This window comes from Micropterus dolomieu, linkage group LG13, assembly GCF_021292245.1.
Source record: "Micropterus dolomieu isolate WLL.071019.BEF.003 ecotype Adirondacks linkage group LG13, ASM2129224v1, whole genome shotgun sequence".
Lineage (NCBI taxonomy): Eukaryota > Metazoa > Chordata > Actinopteri > Centrarchiformes > Centrarchidae > Micropterus > Micropterus dolomieu.
The window spans coordinates 12,048,626-12,066,784 of NC_060162.1; the positions used below are offsets into that span (position 1 = coordinate 12,048,626).

At 40.1% G+C, this 18,159-nt stretch overlaps 1 protein-coding gene across 5 annotated transcripts; it reads right to left on the bottom strand.

Annotated features, from left to right (window-relative positions):
- Positions 1–5,264: 5,264 nt before the first annotated feature.
- Positions 5,265–14,306, bottom strand: lhx3 (LIM homeobox 3). Of its 5 annotated transcripts, none has more exons than XM_046066930.1 (6): positions 14,165–14,306; positions 11,141–11,312; positions 10,779–10,978; positions 8,853–9,004; positions 7,467–7,638; positions 5,265–6,564 (listed from the first exon to the last, which is right to left on the bottom strand). In XM_046066930.1, exons 1-6 carry the CDS (start codon positions 14,259–14,261, stop codon positions 6,131–6,133), a joined length of 1,227 nt encoding a protein of 408 aa, XP_045922886.1. In that variant the 5' UTR covers positions 14,262–14,306; the 3' UTR covers positions 5,265–6,130. The 5 variants fall into 5 exon arrangements, with proteins under 5 accessions (XP_045922886.1, XP_045922885.1, XP_045922888.1 ...); XM_046066929.1 differs by having other exon boundaries at positions 10,779–10,981; positions 14,165–14,301; XM_046066932.1 differs by lacking the exon at positions 14,165–14,306 and adding an exon at positions 12,233–12,349 and having other exon boundaries at positions 10,779–10,981.
- Positions 14,307–18,159: the final 3,853 nt, after the last annotated feature.

Genomic DNA, 18,159 nt, shown 5'->3' on the forward strand with positions numbered 1-18,159 from the left:
AGCATGTTGAAGCTATAAAATAGTATTACAATTACAGTTGACAGTAAATTGCCCTATACTCGTCCACTTTTTGTCACTTTTTGTCAATTTTATCCCTTTTTTTACCCTTAATTTTCCTTAAGAGACAGGCTAGAGAAGAGAAGGGTAAGATAAAACACTCTTCCTGTGTCATCTAATACTGGACGGAGGCCAGAATGGAGTGCAGTGATTGGATAATAAAGATAGTCAGAGTCCAATAGAAGAGGCCACATCACCAATGAGGTCCATCATAGAGTAAAGGATGACCTCAAATTAATTGCTGAGCTGGAATGGGTCAATGGGGTGTTTTTGGGTATGGATATATTTGCTCCTTTATCGACACTGTGCTCCATTGCTCTCCATTGTTTGCTCTCCCCAGCTGCTGTTTCTAATAGCAAATAAACAAGTTTGAAATTAAATTAACAAGAGCTTCAACAACCATTCCCAAAGGACAAATTCTCAACTGTTATTAGAAAAATGAGCATCACTTTCAGGCTTTGATAAACTAATTAAAAAGGTGTTTCTTCTCTTTTACCTGGGGGTCTACAGAGAAAAAACAAGAGTTGGGAAGAGAGAACAGAAAGGCAAACAGATCAGGTGGAGATAAAATCTCCTCCCCGCTCTGCTTTGTGAATGTTCCTCAGGGTTTGACTGTTTGGCCTATGAGAGGCACTGGAGCGAGGGATGACAGAGAGGAATGATGGAGGGATAAAAGCACAAAGAGGGCCTCAGGGAGGACGCAGTGATAGAAGGGATTCGCCATCCATAAAATTAATTATTGAAAACATGGGCAAATCATATTGTGAATGTAACTGAGGAATGGAGAAGATAAACAGGCTGTTTCAGTTTGAATGTCAGAGAACCCACAGTGGCTTATGGGAGAAAAATATCTGGAGAGAGAGAGAGGCTATTGACTATCGCTTACAAACTGAATATTCATCACTGTCACACAACCATTATACACACACAACAACACATGCACACTAACACTTTATTGTGAAAAGCCCTGAAAGAGGATGTTTTGGGAAGCTGTTGCTGGCAGCGAAGCATTTTAATAGAAATGCTATGAAAGCAAATAATCTTAAATAGTCTTTGAAGCCAGCTTCAAAGCAAAGGAGCAAAGATGCATTTAAGGACAACATGCACAAACAAGTGAACATTAATTTCAGGTGGAACTAATTGTCACAGTCTGAACAAAGTTATACATATCCTGTTCTGCTTTAAGTATGTTTACAATTCAAATCATCATCATGGAGAACTGAGAGAGCAGAAATAAAATAGAATATGCATGAAATTGGTATGATTGGAGGGAACACGCACACACTACAAGAAACACACACAATGGCGGATATAAATACTGGTATCTCTAACTGCATCCACCCTCAAAAACTGGAAGAAATACTCAAGTTTAAGAATCCACATTTTAACAAGACTAAAGGTGTGTTCAGACACAAAAAAAAGCTAATTTTCACCATGTATCATTCGCGCACTTAAGACTGACAGAGCCACGGCGCAAGCATGACTGAAAAACAAATACTACACATTTATATGTTCTTTGAGATATTTATATGATCTTGAGGTCACTCTAATGTGTCACTACATTGACTGCAAAATATTACATGTGTCTAATATTTTAAAGCAGAATCAATAGCCGGACCGGATTACCAAGGCATTGTCTAGGAACGGAACGTGCAATGTCACTGCCCTTTGTTGTACTGTGTTTATTAACTTTGAGCAGCATGTGTGGAAGCCATCACAGGACCATCTACTCCCGAGCAGGACTTTCAGAGGCAGTCACTACATGCTGGGGGACATGCACATCTGTCTGTACGCCAGTCGTTAGATCACTGCCCCTGCCTCTGTTCGTCTCCTCTGATGCTCTGGACTTAGCCCGTCTGATCAGTGTTATGGCTTTACAAGACAAATTTACTATTTCTGAAAGCTGCCTTTGTAGCGTTGTACTAGAAATAAGAATGAATCCTCCAACAAATCACTTAAACTGAGGTGTCTAATTGTTCTGTTGCAGTTGATTTCACGAAATGTGCAACCCAACCCAGGCCCAGACACTGTTATAAGTTAAACCCCTGCCAATTTTCAATCTAGGGCCAGTCTAGGTTTTATTTACTTCAATGTTCGCAGTTTGATCTCTGAGACGGATATGATTTGTATTTGGGCACACTCAACTGATGCTGATGTAATTTTCTTATCAGAGACTTGGCTATGCAAATCTGTTCTTAATAAGGATATCAGCATTGATGGTTATAATGTATATAGGAAAGATTGACCCAGAAGGGGCGGGGGTGTCATAGGATTAAAAGTAAGTTTCATGTGCTTCTCTCTAAATCAGTGAGTAAGCAATTTTTAGCTCTTGATCTCGAGTTCTCTGGGACTCTCCATATTACTGTTGTTGATTTCTATAGGACACCTTCAGCTGTCAGTGATGCTCTGCCTTCTTTAATGCAGCTTTTATCAGGACTGAATTTCAGATCTAAATTGGAACTGGTTACAACCAATATCTGATGATTTTAAAGCTTACTGTGACTCGCTAAATCTCTTTCAGCTTGTCAACAGTCCCACGAGACCTAATCTGAAATGTCCAGAAAAATCATCTCTGATCTTATCCTAACCAATGTTCCCTATAAATACTGAGCAGCTTCTGAATTTGCAAACAACATTAGTGACCACTGTGTTATAGCCACAGTCAAAAATACAAAAATTCCCAAAACCAAGCCATGCATTATTATTAAGCATGACATGAAACATTTTACGGAACAAGAGTTTTTTCATGACCAGTTCTATTTTGATAGGGATAAAATGTATCTTATTGCTGATGTTGAAAATGCCTGGAAATGTTTTTAAGATGATTTTAAAGAAGTTGTTGACAAGCATTCTCCCCTCATAAAGTATAGATTAAAATACTGAAACAATGCATGGTTCACTTCAGATTTAGCCAACTCACTTAACGAGCGCAATAAGGCCTGGGCAAAAGCCAGGAAAACAGGCCTGGATTCTGACTGGCTGCTTTTCAGGAGAATGCGAAATCTGTGCATAATCGCTATTAGAAAAGCAAAAGCAGACCACTTTCTCATAGAAACTACACAAATCTACACAATCCCCTTCAAACTTTGGAAGATGATTAAATACTTGGCTGGAAATAAAACTGGCGTCGAGCTGCCACCATGCATTCTTAAGGACTCACATAAAATATCTGAGAAGGCTGAAATGCTTGGCTGTTTTAACGAGCATTTTATTGCCTCTGGTTCCTTGTTTGACTCCCTCAACATTTTACATCAAAATCACCCTAAAGGTCGTATTCATGGTCATATTAGACTGAGTAATTCCTTTAGTTTTATTCCATTTACAGTCTCAGAGGTGCATGAAGCCCTTAAACTTTTAGACATTAGAAAATCGGCTGTTCCTGATAACTTGGAGCCTTATTTTCTAAAGTTGGCATTTGATTTTATTGCACCACCTTTGACTTATCTTTTTAATCTGTCCCTGGACACAAATTAAATTCCACTTATATGGAAATCTGCATTTGTTCTTCCCCTGTTAAAAGGGGGAGACCCGACAGATTTAAACAATTACAGACCCATCTCGAAACTGTCCATCCTGGCTAAGGTTATGGAAACTCTGGTGAACGAACAACTGAAAGAGTTTCTAACTACTAAATATATATTTTCAGGTTTTCTGAAAAAACACAACACAACTAGAGCAGACCTAAAAGTAGTAAATGATTTTATTGATTCTTTACAACAACACAACATTGTGCAGCTCTCTTCATTGATCTATTTAAGGCCTTTGATACAGTGGATCACACAATATTAAAAGACTTTTCAGTGTCGGATTGTCAGAACAAACCGTCTGCTGACTTGGAAACTACTGTTTCTATCAAGTAGATCTCAGTGCATGCAGGTAGATGGTCTCACTTCTAGCCCTTTTAGTGTTCCCAAGGGTGTGCTCCAGGGGTCAGTGCAGGGACCACTTCAATTTATATTATATATCATATTCTTGAGCAAAATGTCTCCAACGCAAATTTCCATTTCTATGCTGATGATACTGTGATATACTGCTCTGTATCTACACCAAACCAGGCTCTTTGTCAGCTACAATTTGCTTTTAATACTGTACAATGTACCTTGTTTGACTTAAAACTTGTTTTGATTGACGACAAAACAAAACTTATGTTGTTTTCCAGTGCAAAATCACAGTCACTAGTAATAAAAATAAATAAATAAATTAGAATCAAACTCATTGACTAATTACAGCAACTCTATTTTTGGATACTAGCAGGGTTAGAAGTGAATGGTTTGCATTTTACACTTGTACAATGTGGTCTGTTTTCTTTAGCTTAAAAAACAAAAAACAAAACAAAAGATCCCCAAGGTTCTTGAATGACCACATGTAGCTGCCAGACAGGGAGTTTGTGTCAGTTTGACCTTCAGTCAAATTCAGGAGAGGTCAAAAAAAGACCACCTGCTTGACTACTTACAGCCTGATTCTTTGGCTCATTGACACACTGTGATCTCGCCCTCATTTTCCTCCGTCGTCAGACGCACACGCGCGCCCGCACGCTTACGCACACACACACACACACACACACACACACACACACACACACACATCGCGAACCATTATAGAGGCAAATACATAAACAAGCAATTGCACACACATACACTCACATGCACGCACCCACCTACATGTATACTGCTTAATCTACTTAATTGAACCTGACTTTGAATAACTAAACAAATGAGGAAATTCACAAGGGGCACTTGATCCCTTCTCGGCTAATGGATTGGAGATTCCTTTCCCATAGGGGCATTTGGGCAAACACGACCCAGTAATCTCTGAATTGATGAGTTGACTCTGTCTGCATCAAATTTCTCCACTAAATAGCTGTTGAACCCCTGATACAGTGTTGGTAGTTAGCCAGATACTCAATTTGCAGACACGGCAGAACTGTGGGCTTGCTCTGGTTTCACTATCAACGCTGTAATATGCTATAGATATGCAAGATAAATGGATCGGCTAGATGCTGTGTATAAGATATAAGATAAATGTAAAAGATGACTATCAAAATTTACACATTACTTCAATTATATCTGAAACACTGTATTATATATTTTTTAACTTCCTATGTTCAAAAATGTGTCATTGTTCTTTAAACACTGTAAACTACCACTCATGTTGTCTTATGTGATGCACAATTTTGTAGTACCAACCAACAAAGACAGAACTCCATCTTGATTTTGGTGACAAATTTATTAAAGTCCTGTCATTTAATCAGGAATCATCATCATCATCACCGTCATTACCAGAAGGAATAAATAAGACATAAAACATTTTCCACATAAACAAACATATACATCAGACCCCGGGTGCTACAGCAGTTCTTCCTTGGGGTTGTTTTTGGTAGAACAAAACGAACGAGATACATCCGAGAACACACAAATGCATAGAAGTAATTGGACCCCGAGGTACCATTTAAGACAACATCTACATTTTTGCCTATATCCCTGTTTAAGAATGTACAAAGTCCTCATACCTGGGTTCTTATTCATGTCCAAGAAGGGGTTTGTATAAAAATAAAGTCTCCACAATGGTAAACCATTATATATATATAGACATTTGGCAACAACCAGACATTTAAAGACTCTGAACGTTGAACTGAATTCTGAATCTGAACACAGAGTAGAAAACAAAGAGCACTGGGAGGGATGAGAATGTGGAGGGGGTGAAAATCCAAATGGTTGACATCTAAACTGTCTGAGTCTCTTGTCTGTGGTTTCTACATTGTTCTGAAAAAGCTTATAGTGGTATCTGAAAACTGAAAATTGTTGACAGATTTTCTTGCTTTACATACGGTTTTACTGCTGAAGGAAAGTTTGTTAGGCCAAGTGCTTTTTAATGAAGGATATTTTCCACCTTCCTTCTGTCCAGCTCACAGAAATTGATAGGTCCTGTAAATGATACATTGGTGAGATACAAAGACAGCAGTCCAGTCCTTTACACAATCACTGTACTGTGTGACTATTTTCCAATTCCTAAAATTCAACAGAAGACACAGAAAAACCCAAATCCCCAAAGTCAAATTTCTTTGCTTGACCAATCAAAACTGCCCGTGGTCCACTTCATCTAACCAGGAGGCAGGACTGGCAGGAAAGTCTGGGTATCCTCCGCTGCTGCCAGTGGAAAGGTCCGAGGTGGGGCCGTTGGCAGCCCCCATGGAGACTCTCACGGCAGGGTTGATCCCGGGCCCGCTGCCCTGGGTCATGATAGAAAGGCCCGTGTCGGGGTAGACCAAGCTGGAGATGAGAGGCTGATGTCTGGGTAGCGCCTGAAGTGACCCCGGTGACTGAGGAAGGCCATAGGGGCTGTTGGAGCGGATGTCGTGGAACTGGTCTTGAGAGGGAGGTACACCATGGTCCAGGGAGAAGGAGCTGTGGTTGTTGCCCCCTTGGCGGCCCCCCATGGCTGGAGAGGATTCACTCAGGCTGCTGTAGATGCCGTTAGTGAGGCCGATCTCTGACATGGGTGGTTCATCTGTGCAAGATGATATTTGTTAATATGGCATATAAAACTGTAATTTCTCACAATGAATAACATTAATTTCTATCATATTTCTCATGTACCAACCCGTATTTGTACAATGTTTGTTTTAAATATTGTAATTTATTTTCCTGTTAGCGACTGAGCTAACATCCTTGCTTTGCTAGCTTGGATAGCCTTTTCCCCTTTTCAGTACACTTCTATTGAATGAAAAAATACATAAACACAGGGACAAAATGCCAGAACAGTGTAAACACCACAGTACAGGGAAAACAGAAAGAAGTTTAGGGAGCTATTGTGACGTCGTAATGCCAGCATGTGGTATGTTAGCAGTTAGCTTACCAGCTACAGCAGTTATCCAGATATACATCCATAAACTAACCCTGTGAGTTGTCCTTGATCTATGTAATTCCTGCTTCCTGTTCGCACATTTATTCTCTGAATAAGAACTTTAGGAGGTGGTTCGGTAACACTTTATTTTAACACCCTCATTAGCATATATAGATATTTAATAAATTATTTATAACATACTAATCTAGTTGTAAGCAGATATAAGGTATTTTTGTTACCGATTATTCATATTCTATAGCCCTTTATTACACTTTCACAAGGCCCCTGACAATGACACAACTAAATTAAATATAATCGTTATTTGACATTTTTTCTACCTGTGTTTTACTTACTGCCAAGGCAGTTGACACGTCACAGTAAGAAAAGCACAGGTGTAAATAATAATATGATTGATGGCTGCGTCCAGCTTCCATTTAGCTGTGTCAGCTTAAGGGTTCTGTTATTGTTTATGCTGGCTCACTGTCTGTCATGGCTTACAGGGACACTTGAATACAACAGAGCCATTGTTCATGCCTACTATAATCATTTTGTGTGCTTGACTCTACCTGTGAAGGACACCTCAGCGTCACTGTCCATGCCCTCCTCCTGGATGCTGTCCTTGTCGGATTTGGAGCTCCCTCGTGACCTCTTCATGTTGCGAAAGTACTGCCCCCACCTCTGCCGACCAGCGTCTTTCTTCAGCCTTTTCTCTTTAGCTCGCCTGTTCTGAAACCAAACCTGGAGAGTAAAAAGAGAAGATTTGTTATTTGGCAATGGTTTTATATATATATATATATATATATATATATACTTATTACATATTACAATTATTTTTGTTATGTTCAAATACCATAGCCTTAACTTGTTCTTTATTTTGTAAGTTACTGAAAAATACACCTTTAAGACAATTGCAGCCAAATTAAACGACATGCTTCCTAACACAATTTAATTAACATTTATTCACCTAATCTACATAATCCTCTCAGTTTTGAGGACCAGGGCCATGCCTCTCATACACAAGTCAAAGTCCTCTACATCCAAAGTCCTCTGCTCCTGATGCCCATACTATGCATTAAGGCATTAAAACAAAATTAATGTTCAAGGACTGTCTGGACACGGCTTGACGATGTTGTGACTCCAAGTGAGGAACTGAAACAGTGACACTGACCACTAATCCTGGGACCAGCATCCCCTACACCAGATTTATCGCGCATTTAATTAACTTCACGACAGCTACAAGTTGTCATCACCCCAGGGAGCAGACAGGTTAGCGTGCCACTGATTTAAATTATTCACATTTTTCTACATCCACTTTTGATCTGATCTATAAATTTTTGCTTGCACTTTGGAAAACATGTATACAGTAAAGTCATAAACTCAAACTACCTATAACCTCATTGCTTGGAAATGTCTATAAAGTTTGGTACAAACTGAATAAATGCCCCATTGCTTATTCATTTTTATCTTATACACAAATTAAATCATTTCAGTTCGGGAGCACAAAAAGCAGTTTTACATTCTCCCTAATGATATTCCGCCCTAGGTGAACCCTCTTCACCCCTTCCCTTTCACTGAATAATGAGGAGAATGTTAGTGGCTTCCCTCTCTCTACTTTTGTCCTTGCAAATAAAACAATATATATGACCACCACCTAGCAACCAGCGTGAGGCTCCTCAGCAGCAGACAATATCTGAGGGGCCCTCTTAGCATTGTTAACGAGCTTGCACTTAAACCATGCTGACTTTCATGTGGACTTCATTTTACTCCATCTCGCCGTAAATTCCCCTCCACACACACACACACGCACACACACGCACACACACACACACACACACACACACACACACACTTATTCGTACAGTAGGCTTGTGCCAGTTTGGCCACAATTGTCCCTTGATAATGAAGTCAGGACACTAATGGAATAGCCCTTAATGGATAATAATACACTTTACCTGCACAACCCGCATATCCAGCCCCGTCTCTGATGATAACTGCTCCCGGACGTGGCGGGCAGGTTTGGGAGAGTTATTGTAAGCGTTCTTCAGCGTTTCCAGCTGCTTAGCTGTGATGGTTGTTCGTGGCCTTTTTGCGGTCGAGTCTGCTTCTGAAAAAAATAATGGACAACGCACACTATAAGCATTATTCTGCCAATGTGGTGGACGTGTGGTGGAAGATATTACTTTTTTTTAACACTGGGGGGCCTCAAGAAAAAGTGTTTAATTTTTTAATAATTAAAAACAACAGAGAATAAACATAGTAAATATACACTGTACTAGCAATTTTCTGCCTGGCTGCTATTATATATCCATGTACAGTGTTGTTGAACTTAATTTCTGTCGAAAATTAAAATACAAAAATTATTTATGATACTTAAAATGTCACCAAAATGAGAGATTTTCCTGTGGAGAGTCCCTGGGACACATTTTTCATGTCCATGTATTTTGGGTCAGTAAAATAAAAATATGTCATAGAAACACTAATTCACAGCAACTGAGACCACATAAAACAGCTTGTATAATATACAACTTTCTAATTTAACATTAATGGATAAATTCTCCTCTGCCCATAAACCAAAATCTGGCATCATGCGCATAATTGCATCATGTCTGCACATCTGTTGGCCAGCACAGCAAAATAAAAAACCATCATCCAAATGGATGCTGCCCAAGTAATTGCGCCCTCTCATTAGTAAAATAAATGTGTGTGTTTTTAGTGAAAACTTGCGTTAACTCATCGCATAAATCAACACTTGGTGTTGGGCAGTAAATTCAAACAAACAGATGGGGAGATAAAACTTGACCATGCCCAGTCTGCCCTATCGGGAACACAGCCTGCTGGGATTTTCAGTAAAGTGAATGTGGTGTTGGTTGATATTATCAGGGTATCTAATGAAAATGCTCTTGGGCATATAAAAAGTGTTGGGAGGAAAATCTTAAATGCTATTAATTATTTCCCAACAACACATGTTAAAGTATATTGAACTACTAAAACTTTTTACAACTTGTTTGTTAACAACTTGTTAAAATATTTGTGTAATGTCCCAAAAAGAAAATGAATCTCTAATCTTCTGTACACTTTGATTGCAAATAGGCATTTACTTTTAACAGAATATCAACAGTCATTGTAGAGAATAACACGTTATATTGGGGTAAATAGCTAAAGTATTGACCATACCAGACACACTGGTATTGTTGTCTAGGTGTGACTTATTTGTTTTTCTGGTAAATGGAATTTCATTGGGAGTCTGACTGACAGAGTGGGAAATTACTGCAAATGTAGAAGAAGAAAATACAACATCCCTTTGTCATTTAACTCCATTCCATTTATCATTTAAAAACAATTTGATATTTAAATCATTCTTGCTGAACATACAACATGATTCAACATTATAATTGGTTTTCTCTTACATGTTTACATAATGGCAAAAGAAACAAAAATTATTTTAACAGGTGCATCCACCTGAGCTTCCATATTCTATCACACAGACACACACTCTCTCTCTCTGTCTCTCACAACTGTGTCTCAACACAGGAAGGCACACACGATCTAATCTAATAAGAGTTATTGAAAGCTGATTCCTTCCAGCAGCAGAGTGCAAGTGTAAGCCTTTAGGCCTACTTTACGCAGCTTGTTATCGATTGGTTTGCGGGCAACGACGCAATTAGCACAGGTGGGTCAGAGTTTATGGGTGACCTCATTGTCACGTCAAACGCCCAACTCAATGCGGGTAGGCCTACTTAAAAACAAGTTGACAGAGAATGATTCACATAACTTAGCCTACAGAAAATGAGCGACTATTTGAAAAAATAGTGCATCGGGTTGCGGTTTTCGGGTCAGTAACGGAAATCTTGAGGCAGTCACTTTTAACTGCACCTCACCTCTCTGTTTGGCGGTCTCGTAGTCGGCCTTACAGACCAGCCTGCTGTCTTCCATCAGATAGTACTCGTCACCCGTGGCCAGCTGCCTCTTGCACACGATGCAGGCAAAACAGTGCAGGTGATAGACGAAGTCCTGCGCTCTCCTCACCACCTGTGTGGGCGGTATCCCCTGCTGACAGGCTGCGCATTTGGTCCCGAATCTCCTTTTGTGAAATTAGACGATTGCCATCAATCACTTCCTAAACATCATTATAGTCTAAATATAATTTTAAGCAAAATGTACATTTTTCATAAAAAGATTATCACGACAATATTTAAATATTATTATAAAATATATTTAGAAATATTCAAAAGCTACTCACTTGAAGAAATCCTCTTTGCAGTAGACGCTGTCGCCCCTGCTGAAGCACTTCTCCGCCAGTTGCGCCTGGCAGTCGCTGCATTTCAGGCACTTGCTGTGCCAGTGGCGATCCAGCACTTTGAGGATAAAGCGGTCCACGATGTGCTGGTTGCAGCCTGCACACATTGGGATTTCTGCAGGAGACATGTTAGAACCACCACAACGTTTTAGTCAATTCAGCCTATATTAGGTATGTTAAATGAAATGAGGGAAATGTTCACAGACACGCTGGACAACGACTAAGCCTGCTAATTGTGCTCAATATGTGGCCACTAATATACTTAAAGTAATTATTTGTTCATGAACACATGCACTTATAATTATGCAAGGCTACAAAGAAGAGGACATCCCACTTTGGCTGAAATAAAATAAAAAAAAATCAGTAGCGTGAATGGTCCTTGCAAGATAATGATTCACTTTTTACCCCCTTTTTTCTTTGATATTTTAAATAGTTAACACTGTAGTCGTTTAATTTTTCTATGATTTTATAAAACGATCTACAAAATGTGAAAAAAAGAATACACAATTTCCAATACTAGATCAAATTATTCCGACGTATTTAATATAATCGCCTTTAAGAATTATGCCTTCGCCATCTCATCATCATCATCATCATCATCATCACTCTTTTGATTCACATATCCCGGAATTAACTTGCAACATGAATGCTATCAATACACATTTTCCATCTAAATAGGCCTATTACCTAAAATGTAGTAAAACAACGCAAAGGCTACACCACCGTCCAGTTTCCCTCATTGCATAAATCAACAAAATTTTGACGTAAAAGACACCCGTTGGTAAAGTAAATGTAGCACATACATAATTAGCCTGGTACAGTAGCAGACCAGCTCTAAATACCACTGTACCAGCAACCCGTAATTGCATTTCACAGTATAAACACACAAACAACAAATAAATAAGGAAATGAGTGCCGTGTGGAAGTGTGCAGGTTCACATCATTACATAAAAAAAGCATCATTAAAGGATAGCGTTCCCTCCTCTAAGCGGGGGTCCGTCCTGTAGCTACAAAAGCCTGATGGCGACTGCCCACCTGATGAGTCAGTCACCTGCCATTACTCAGCGGTGTCCCCACAGGTGCACGGACTACCTACAGATTTCTTCAAGCCCATGATGATTAGGACACCCATCCCCAGCTGTTACATTCGGCCTTAGTTTCAGGTGTTCCAAGAAAAGAAAAACATTAGACCAAACTCAGTCACCTAATAAACACATGACTGAATCATATAAATATTAAATAAACAGATCACACTATTTTACATTTCGGAGGGAGTGCTTGTCCTCGGCGTGGAAAGGAGGGTATCATGTGTTCGAAATCAGACTCTGAGAGGGGCCTTCTCATACATTTAACGCCTGCATTTAAGTAGGCTAAAACTTCACTTGAAACCACTAGTGTAAATTTAGACTTAGCCTATATACCTCACTGATGAACACATAATTAAATTACTCACGTTTAAAAATGTCGACGAAAAACAAAGAATTTATAAAACCAGTTATACAATTATTAGAAATAGGCCTACATAGATATCAGTGCAAATTGTAGCGATATGAACACAACCAAACTACCTTTTAAACAGATAGAAATGGACATTCGTACATTTATTCTGCTTATATATTATTCTGAAACTAATCCCACATGGAAACCGAAGGAGACAGAATCCAAAGGTGCGGATCGAAGTTTGCTGAAGTCTTGGAAAAAAACGAGAGACATTTCAAATAAGATGTAAGCTGCAGCATCATCTTGGGAATTAATATGTCATTAATCGAACATCGTTATTATTTTGCCACCTATAATCATCTTTACAAGCAGCTGCCACATTGACGCAAGGTCACTCAGACAGAAGTCACAAAATCCCCATTTGAGGTGTATTTTAACAAAGTTCCCGCAAAGCACCACCGATTGATTAAGACTGCAGCTTTCTGAGACAGTTTAATATTAAAAAAATAACAACAATAACTAAAGTAAAAATAAGGGCAACTGAAATGTCAGGTAAGACGTTATCATACTCTCTTTATTACTAATTAAAGGAGGCTCAACCCCTTCATATTCCATCCGTGCAAGGAATCGCATTCCTATTGTTCTGCTGTGGACAATTCATGAAACATTAATGAAACATTTCTTCTGGCATCACCAACGAAGCCCTGCACAAGTGTGGTGGGAGCCACGTAAAGAACAGGTGTATCCAGGTCATCATTAATTCAACGCGCTCTGTAAAACTGTAAAACTGCGGCCTAAAGTCTCACAGTTAAAACCAATACGGTGTCCAAGCAATTTGCTCACCTTGTGGTGCCAAATCGGAATATTAAAAACAATAGACGCTTGGAAATGCCAATCGAAATCTCTTGGAGTAAGTGAGCTTCGGTGCATCACTCCAACTCCCTCCTCATAACTGTTCACACTGGACGTTGTATTGGTAAATAAAGGGCGGAAATGTGACTGAAATTAATAATAAACATGCAACCATTAACAAAAGTGCACTGTATAAAGCTTACAACCTCGAAATCTTTAAAACGAAGGTTTATGTCAGACTCAAAAATGCATAAAACCAATTTCCAAATTACAAGGGCAGGGAAAATAAGTTGTGCCTGATTTGCTCCCACAAAACGGTGCACTAAATACAAAATATTATATATATCGAAATTTGAACGACTATTCAGATATATCAGAGGTTAAAGCCTGACGCGTAAAAGTTGGATTGCCGAGATCTGAAGCAACGACAATGGCACATGCCCTCCATCCCAACAACAATGCACAGCTGCAGCATCCATCATCCAAATACCAGTCAAGATAGCGTACGTACACTGAACAAAGTGGAAACATTATCAACAGACTGCAATTAGCCCTACAGCCACACTTCAGGCCTACTGAAGTCCAGTGTATGATCCAATGCTACACATATAAATATGTGTAATATAAAGAGTGTTAAAAGGAATAACTGGATTATATTTTGGGTTGCGTTTTTACCTTTCCGTAGCTCCTCACTGTGCGACAGCAACGCAAGGAGCATCTCCGTGTTATTTGGTGCCTCTTTTGGAGAGTTGCGCTCATCATGTCCATCCATTGCTCATGATTTACGCTTACATCAATGCATCTCTGCCTTGTTCGTGATCCATCCACGCTCGCGCACCAGGCAGGTGTTGTCAATTTTGTGTCGAACGAGCCCCAAAAATGCGAAGAGGAGCGCGCGAGTGCTGCGGCGGAGTTTGCTTTTATGCTTCACTGTGCTGAAGCCTGTGCAGGAGGATTACGCAGCGCCGTTTCCTGGGCGACAGGCAGATAGATTAACATCACCTACCTAGGACCGTATCCGGAAGAGGAATACACAGGAGGTTAGAGGAAAAGCCAATAGAGTTTCAGTGTTGGGTGGTAACGTCAGAGACACCTTACAACATTAAAGCCGATCACTCTCCAAATAACTTGAAAAAGCTATTGAAAATGATTAATTATGATTTATATTTATCTTTTAGTTTGGTTGCCGAAGTGAAATCGAATTATACCAAATCCACTTTTTTCCAACTCTGAAATGACTTGATAATGCATTTTTTAGTATGTATACGTATGTATACATATATTTGTCTGACCTGCTCAGAGGTTATATAAAGTAGAAATTTGGGGGGGAATGCTACTACATTTATATTTATTTGAGAAATAAATTGCTAATATTCTGTAGCTAATCCTGATAACAGTGGAAAAACTGGACACCATTATGTTGTTGATTTATTATGTAAATCGACCAAAGTGATTTCTCGCAAGGATTCGCCATGGCAATCCATTTTAAATTCAGATTCCAATACTGCCATGCATAAAGGAAAGATTGGGCCCTGAGGGAAGACTTAAGTCTTGTTTTAACACTTGCCTTGGGCTGCATTTTTAGTGAATTCATTTATTTTTTCAAACAGAGCCTGGAACATTGTTAGAAAAAGAAAAATGTCCTTAGTCCACCAATGCTTTGTCTTAAATAATTGAAAAATCGCTCTGGATCACAAACAGGTGCAAGTATTTTCACACTTGAAAGAAGATAAAAAAATATACAGCCTATTGTTGTTGCTGTGATTAATAGACATTATTAATGGACAACAATGAATTATTATGCATTTAATACACTTGCTCATGGAGCAATGTGTACCATAAGCTTTCTATCCAATGAGATAAAATAAAACAAGACTAAATAAGTGATTTTAAATATCTTATACACACTCATACACACAATCTTCCTCTCGTGTGGTGAGTGCTCAAAGACAAGTGTTTATTTAGGGGAGAGATTGGCTGTTCAATAACATGTTGATCGGACCAACACCCCAATTAATTTTATTGACACTGATCTTTGGCACAAAAGAGCGCCTGGGGAAATCACGGGTAGTGCCACAGCAGCCCGGGCCGTTGATGAATCTAAAATCAATGCCCTATTTGCCTGTATTTCAGAAGTATATGAAAGACGTTTTGGAGAAAGGTGCGGGGTTCATGGGTGCCCCTCTTACTTTTCAGCTTTGTAATAATTTTTATGTCATATTGATTGCTCACCTTTGAGGGGGTGAACCCGACGGTAATGTGACCACAATGCGATAAAATGACCATCAGAGGTATGGTCAGTCAGTTAGAGAAAGATGATGAGAATAGATTCACGTTTTCTTGTTTGAGGTTGTTTTTTTTGTTTTTTACATAAATTTGAATTTCTACATTTGCTTAAAACAATTTTTGAATGACCTGATTAAAGATGCTGAAGAAAGTTTTGTTCTCCATAATTTCACACACAGCATTTATTTACAATAGCCTAATATATGAAAATGTGACCATTACCTGAGACACAAAAACACAATTGCGGATTCCAGAAACAGGCCAAACTAACAAAACATGCATTTTTCCATCTTTGGATGCCGCTAAATATTTGTACAAGCCACTAATAATTTAGCTTTTATATCGGGAAGCTTTGGACCGAGGCTCCATCGCTACCTCCACTAGCAACCTCAGGTGCCCCACCTGTCAAGGCAGGAATGTGACACCTGTTGAACATTAGTGTGTCGGCGGACTGCGGGTGGGAGCAGCTCGGCGCCTGCTGGCAGTCTGTGCTGTGCAGCCGCAGAGGCTGCTGTCGCTGCAGTGAGCCCGGTGGTCTCTTCATATCCAGCTCCCTGAATCCTGCGCTCCCGTTACAGCCGCAGACGGCGGTGTGAAATGACAGCACGCGCATAACATCTGTTCGTGGGATCCTCCAACAATGAAGGCTCATTACAGATTCACAACGTCTACCACACGCAACGCAGAAGAAGCGCCTCTAAACTGTCTGTACACATCAACATGGGATTGGTGAATAATAGAACTGCAACTGTTCGATTAGACATACTTTAGATTATTTTTTAAAGCAGGCTGTGTGTCCCCTTTGGGCGTGTCTAAACCCCAAATTATCAAACGTTCAACAGCCTATAATATTAGTGTCCTTTTTTATAGAAGTTTACAAGGTCCATTTCGCGGCTGTCAGAGTTCACTCAGCAAAACAAGACCCGCCTTCAGTCCTGCTGTGCTGATTTGCTATCCTCTATTTCACGCCTAATTGTAACCCATTATCGGACACCGGGACATTAATCACAACTCAGTAGGCCTACTGCCTTTATCTTCTCCAAACCCACATTACAATGCATATGAACAGTGAAATTAGTTCAATATGGCTCTTACCTTGGCCCGAACTGTACCGGGAGAAGTTTCCGGTGTTTTGACAACTTGACCCCGGGTGTTCAAGCAACATTTTTGAAGATGTTCCAACGGAAGAAAGCAGCGCCGAAAGACACACGCCTGTGATAAAAAAAATAAAATAAAATAAATAAAAAAGAAAGCCTAACAAGCTACCGGGGAGGGTGGATTCAAACCCGCAACTTCCTGGAGATTTATCCTCTCGAGAGTGAGTTTAGCTCTGTTCGATGGCAGCCTGATTTCTGGGAAACGTTAAAAAGGACGCACGTCGACCTTTCTCCTTTCGTCTGCCCCCGAGGACTGAAACTTTGAATATACATCAAGTTGCTCTTTGATCCGCGAGTTGATAAGCTCGAGATGAGGTGGAGACGAGGGGCGGAAAAGCTCTGACTGACCAGCTGCGACTTCACTTCGACTAAAGCAACCGGCGGTCAGGGCTGCCTCTGTCCAGGGTGCTGAAGGGGGAGTTTCTCTGAACAGGCTGGAGGCGTGTGTGCTGTTCCTACATGCCCCGTGGCTGTCTTTAAGCGGGTGGGCGCGCGCGCGCACACACACACACACACACACACACGCCCTCCCCTCATTCTTCTTATCTATATTGTGGTGCACGTGTCAGTCTTTCAAGGCGCACAATGGGGCATTGGAGCATTGCTCGGGACATTGTTGTCGCGCGTTTCCATCGCTGCGTCTCCCTTTTGTCTGGTTAAAAATAGACCGCATAGCGTTAATGATCCTACAAGTGGACAGATCGTGCATACCGTTGTATTGGCCTGTGTGGCGTTATTGTGCTGAAAAATATATAACTGCGTGCACATCCTTGCTGCCGTGTAGTAGGCCTATGTGTATGAAAAGACATATGTTCAGAGGAAAACTCTTCCATTAGCTGATTTTTTCAGTAGCTAGATTGACAAATATGACCACTGATACAATATAAATGACTTTGGTTTATAGGTGTAAGTGGAAAAAATAAAATTCAGTGTCGCTAATTTATGCTTTCCTGTAAGACTTCAAGTCAAGCATGCGCTTGCGCAGAGCCGGGCGGCCACTTGGCTGAGTGCCATGCCTCCTGCCTTTGACGCCGTGCCAATTACCATCACGACGCAAGTGTAGTCCTACAGCTTTGATTCAATTTTACTCGCCCAGCACGCCAGCCCACAAGCGGTGTAAGCCAATTAGACCTGTTCTGTTCATTTGTCCATTCAGGGTAATTGGCCTCCCAAACTTTACACCCTCCGTCCAGCAATTTCACTATATTTACGTGATTTAAATACAAA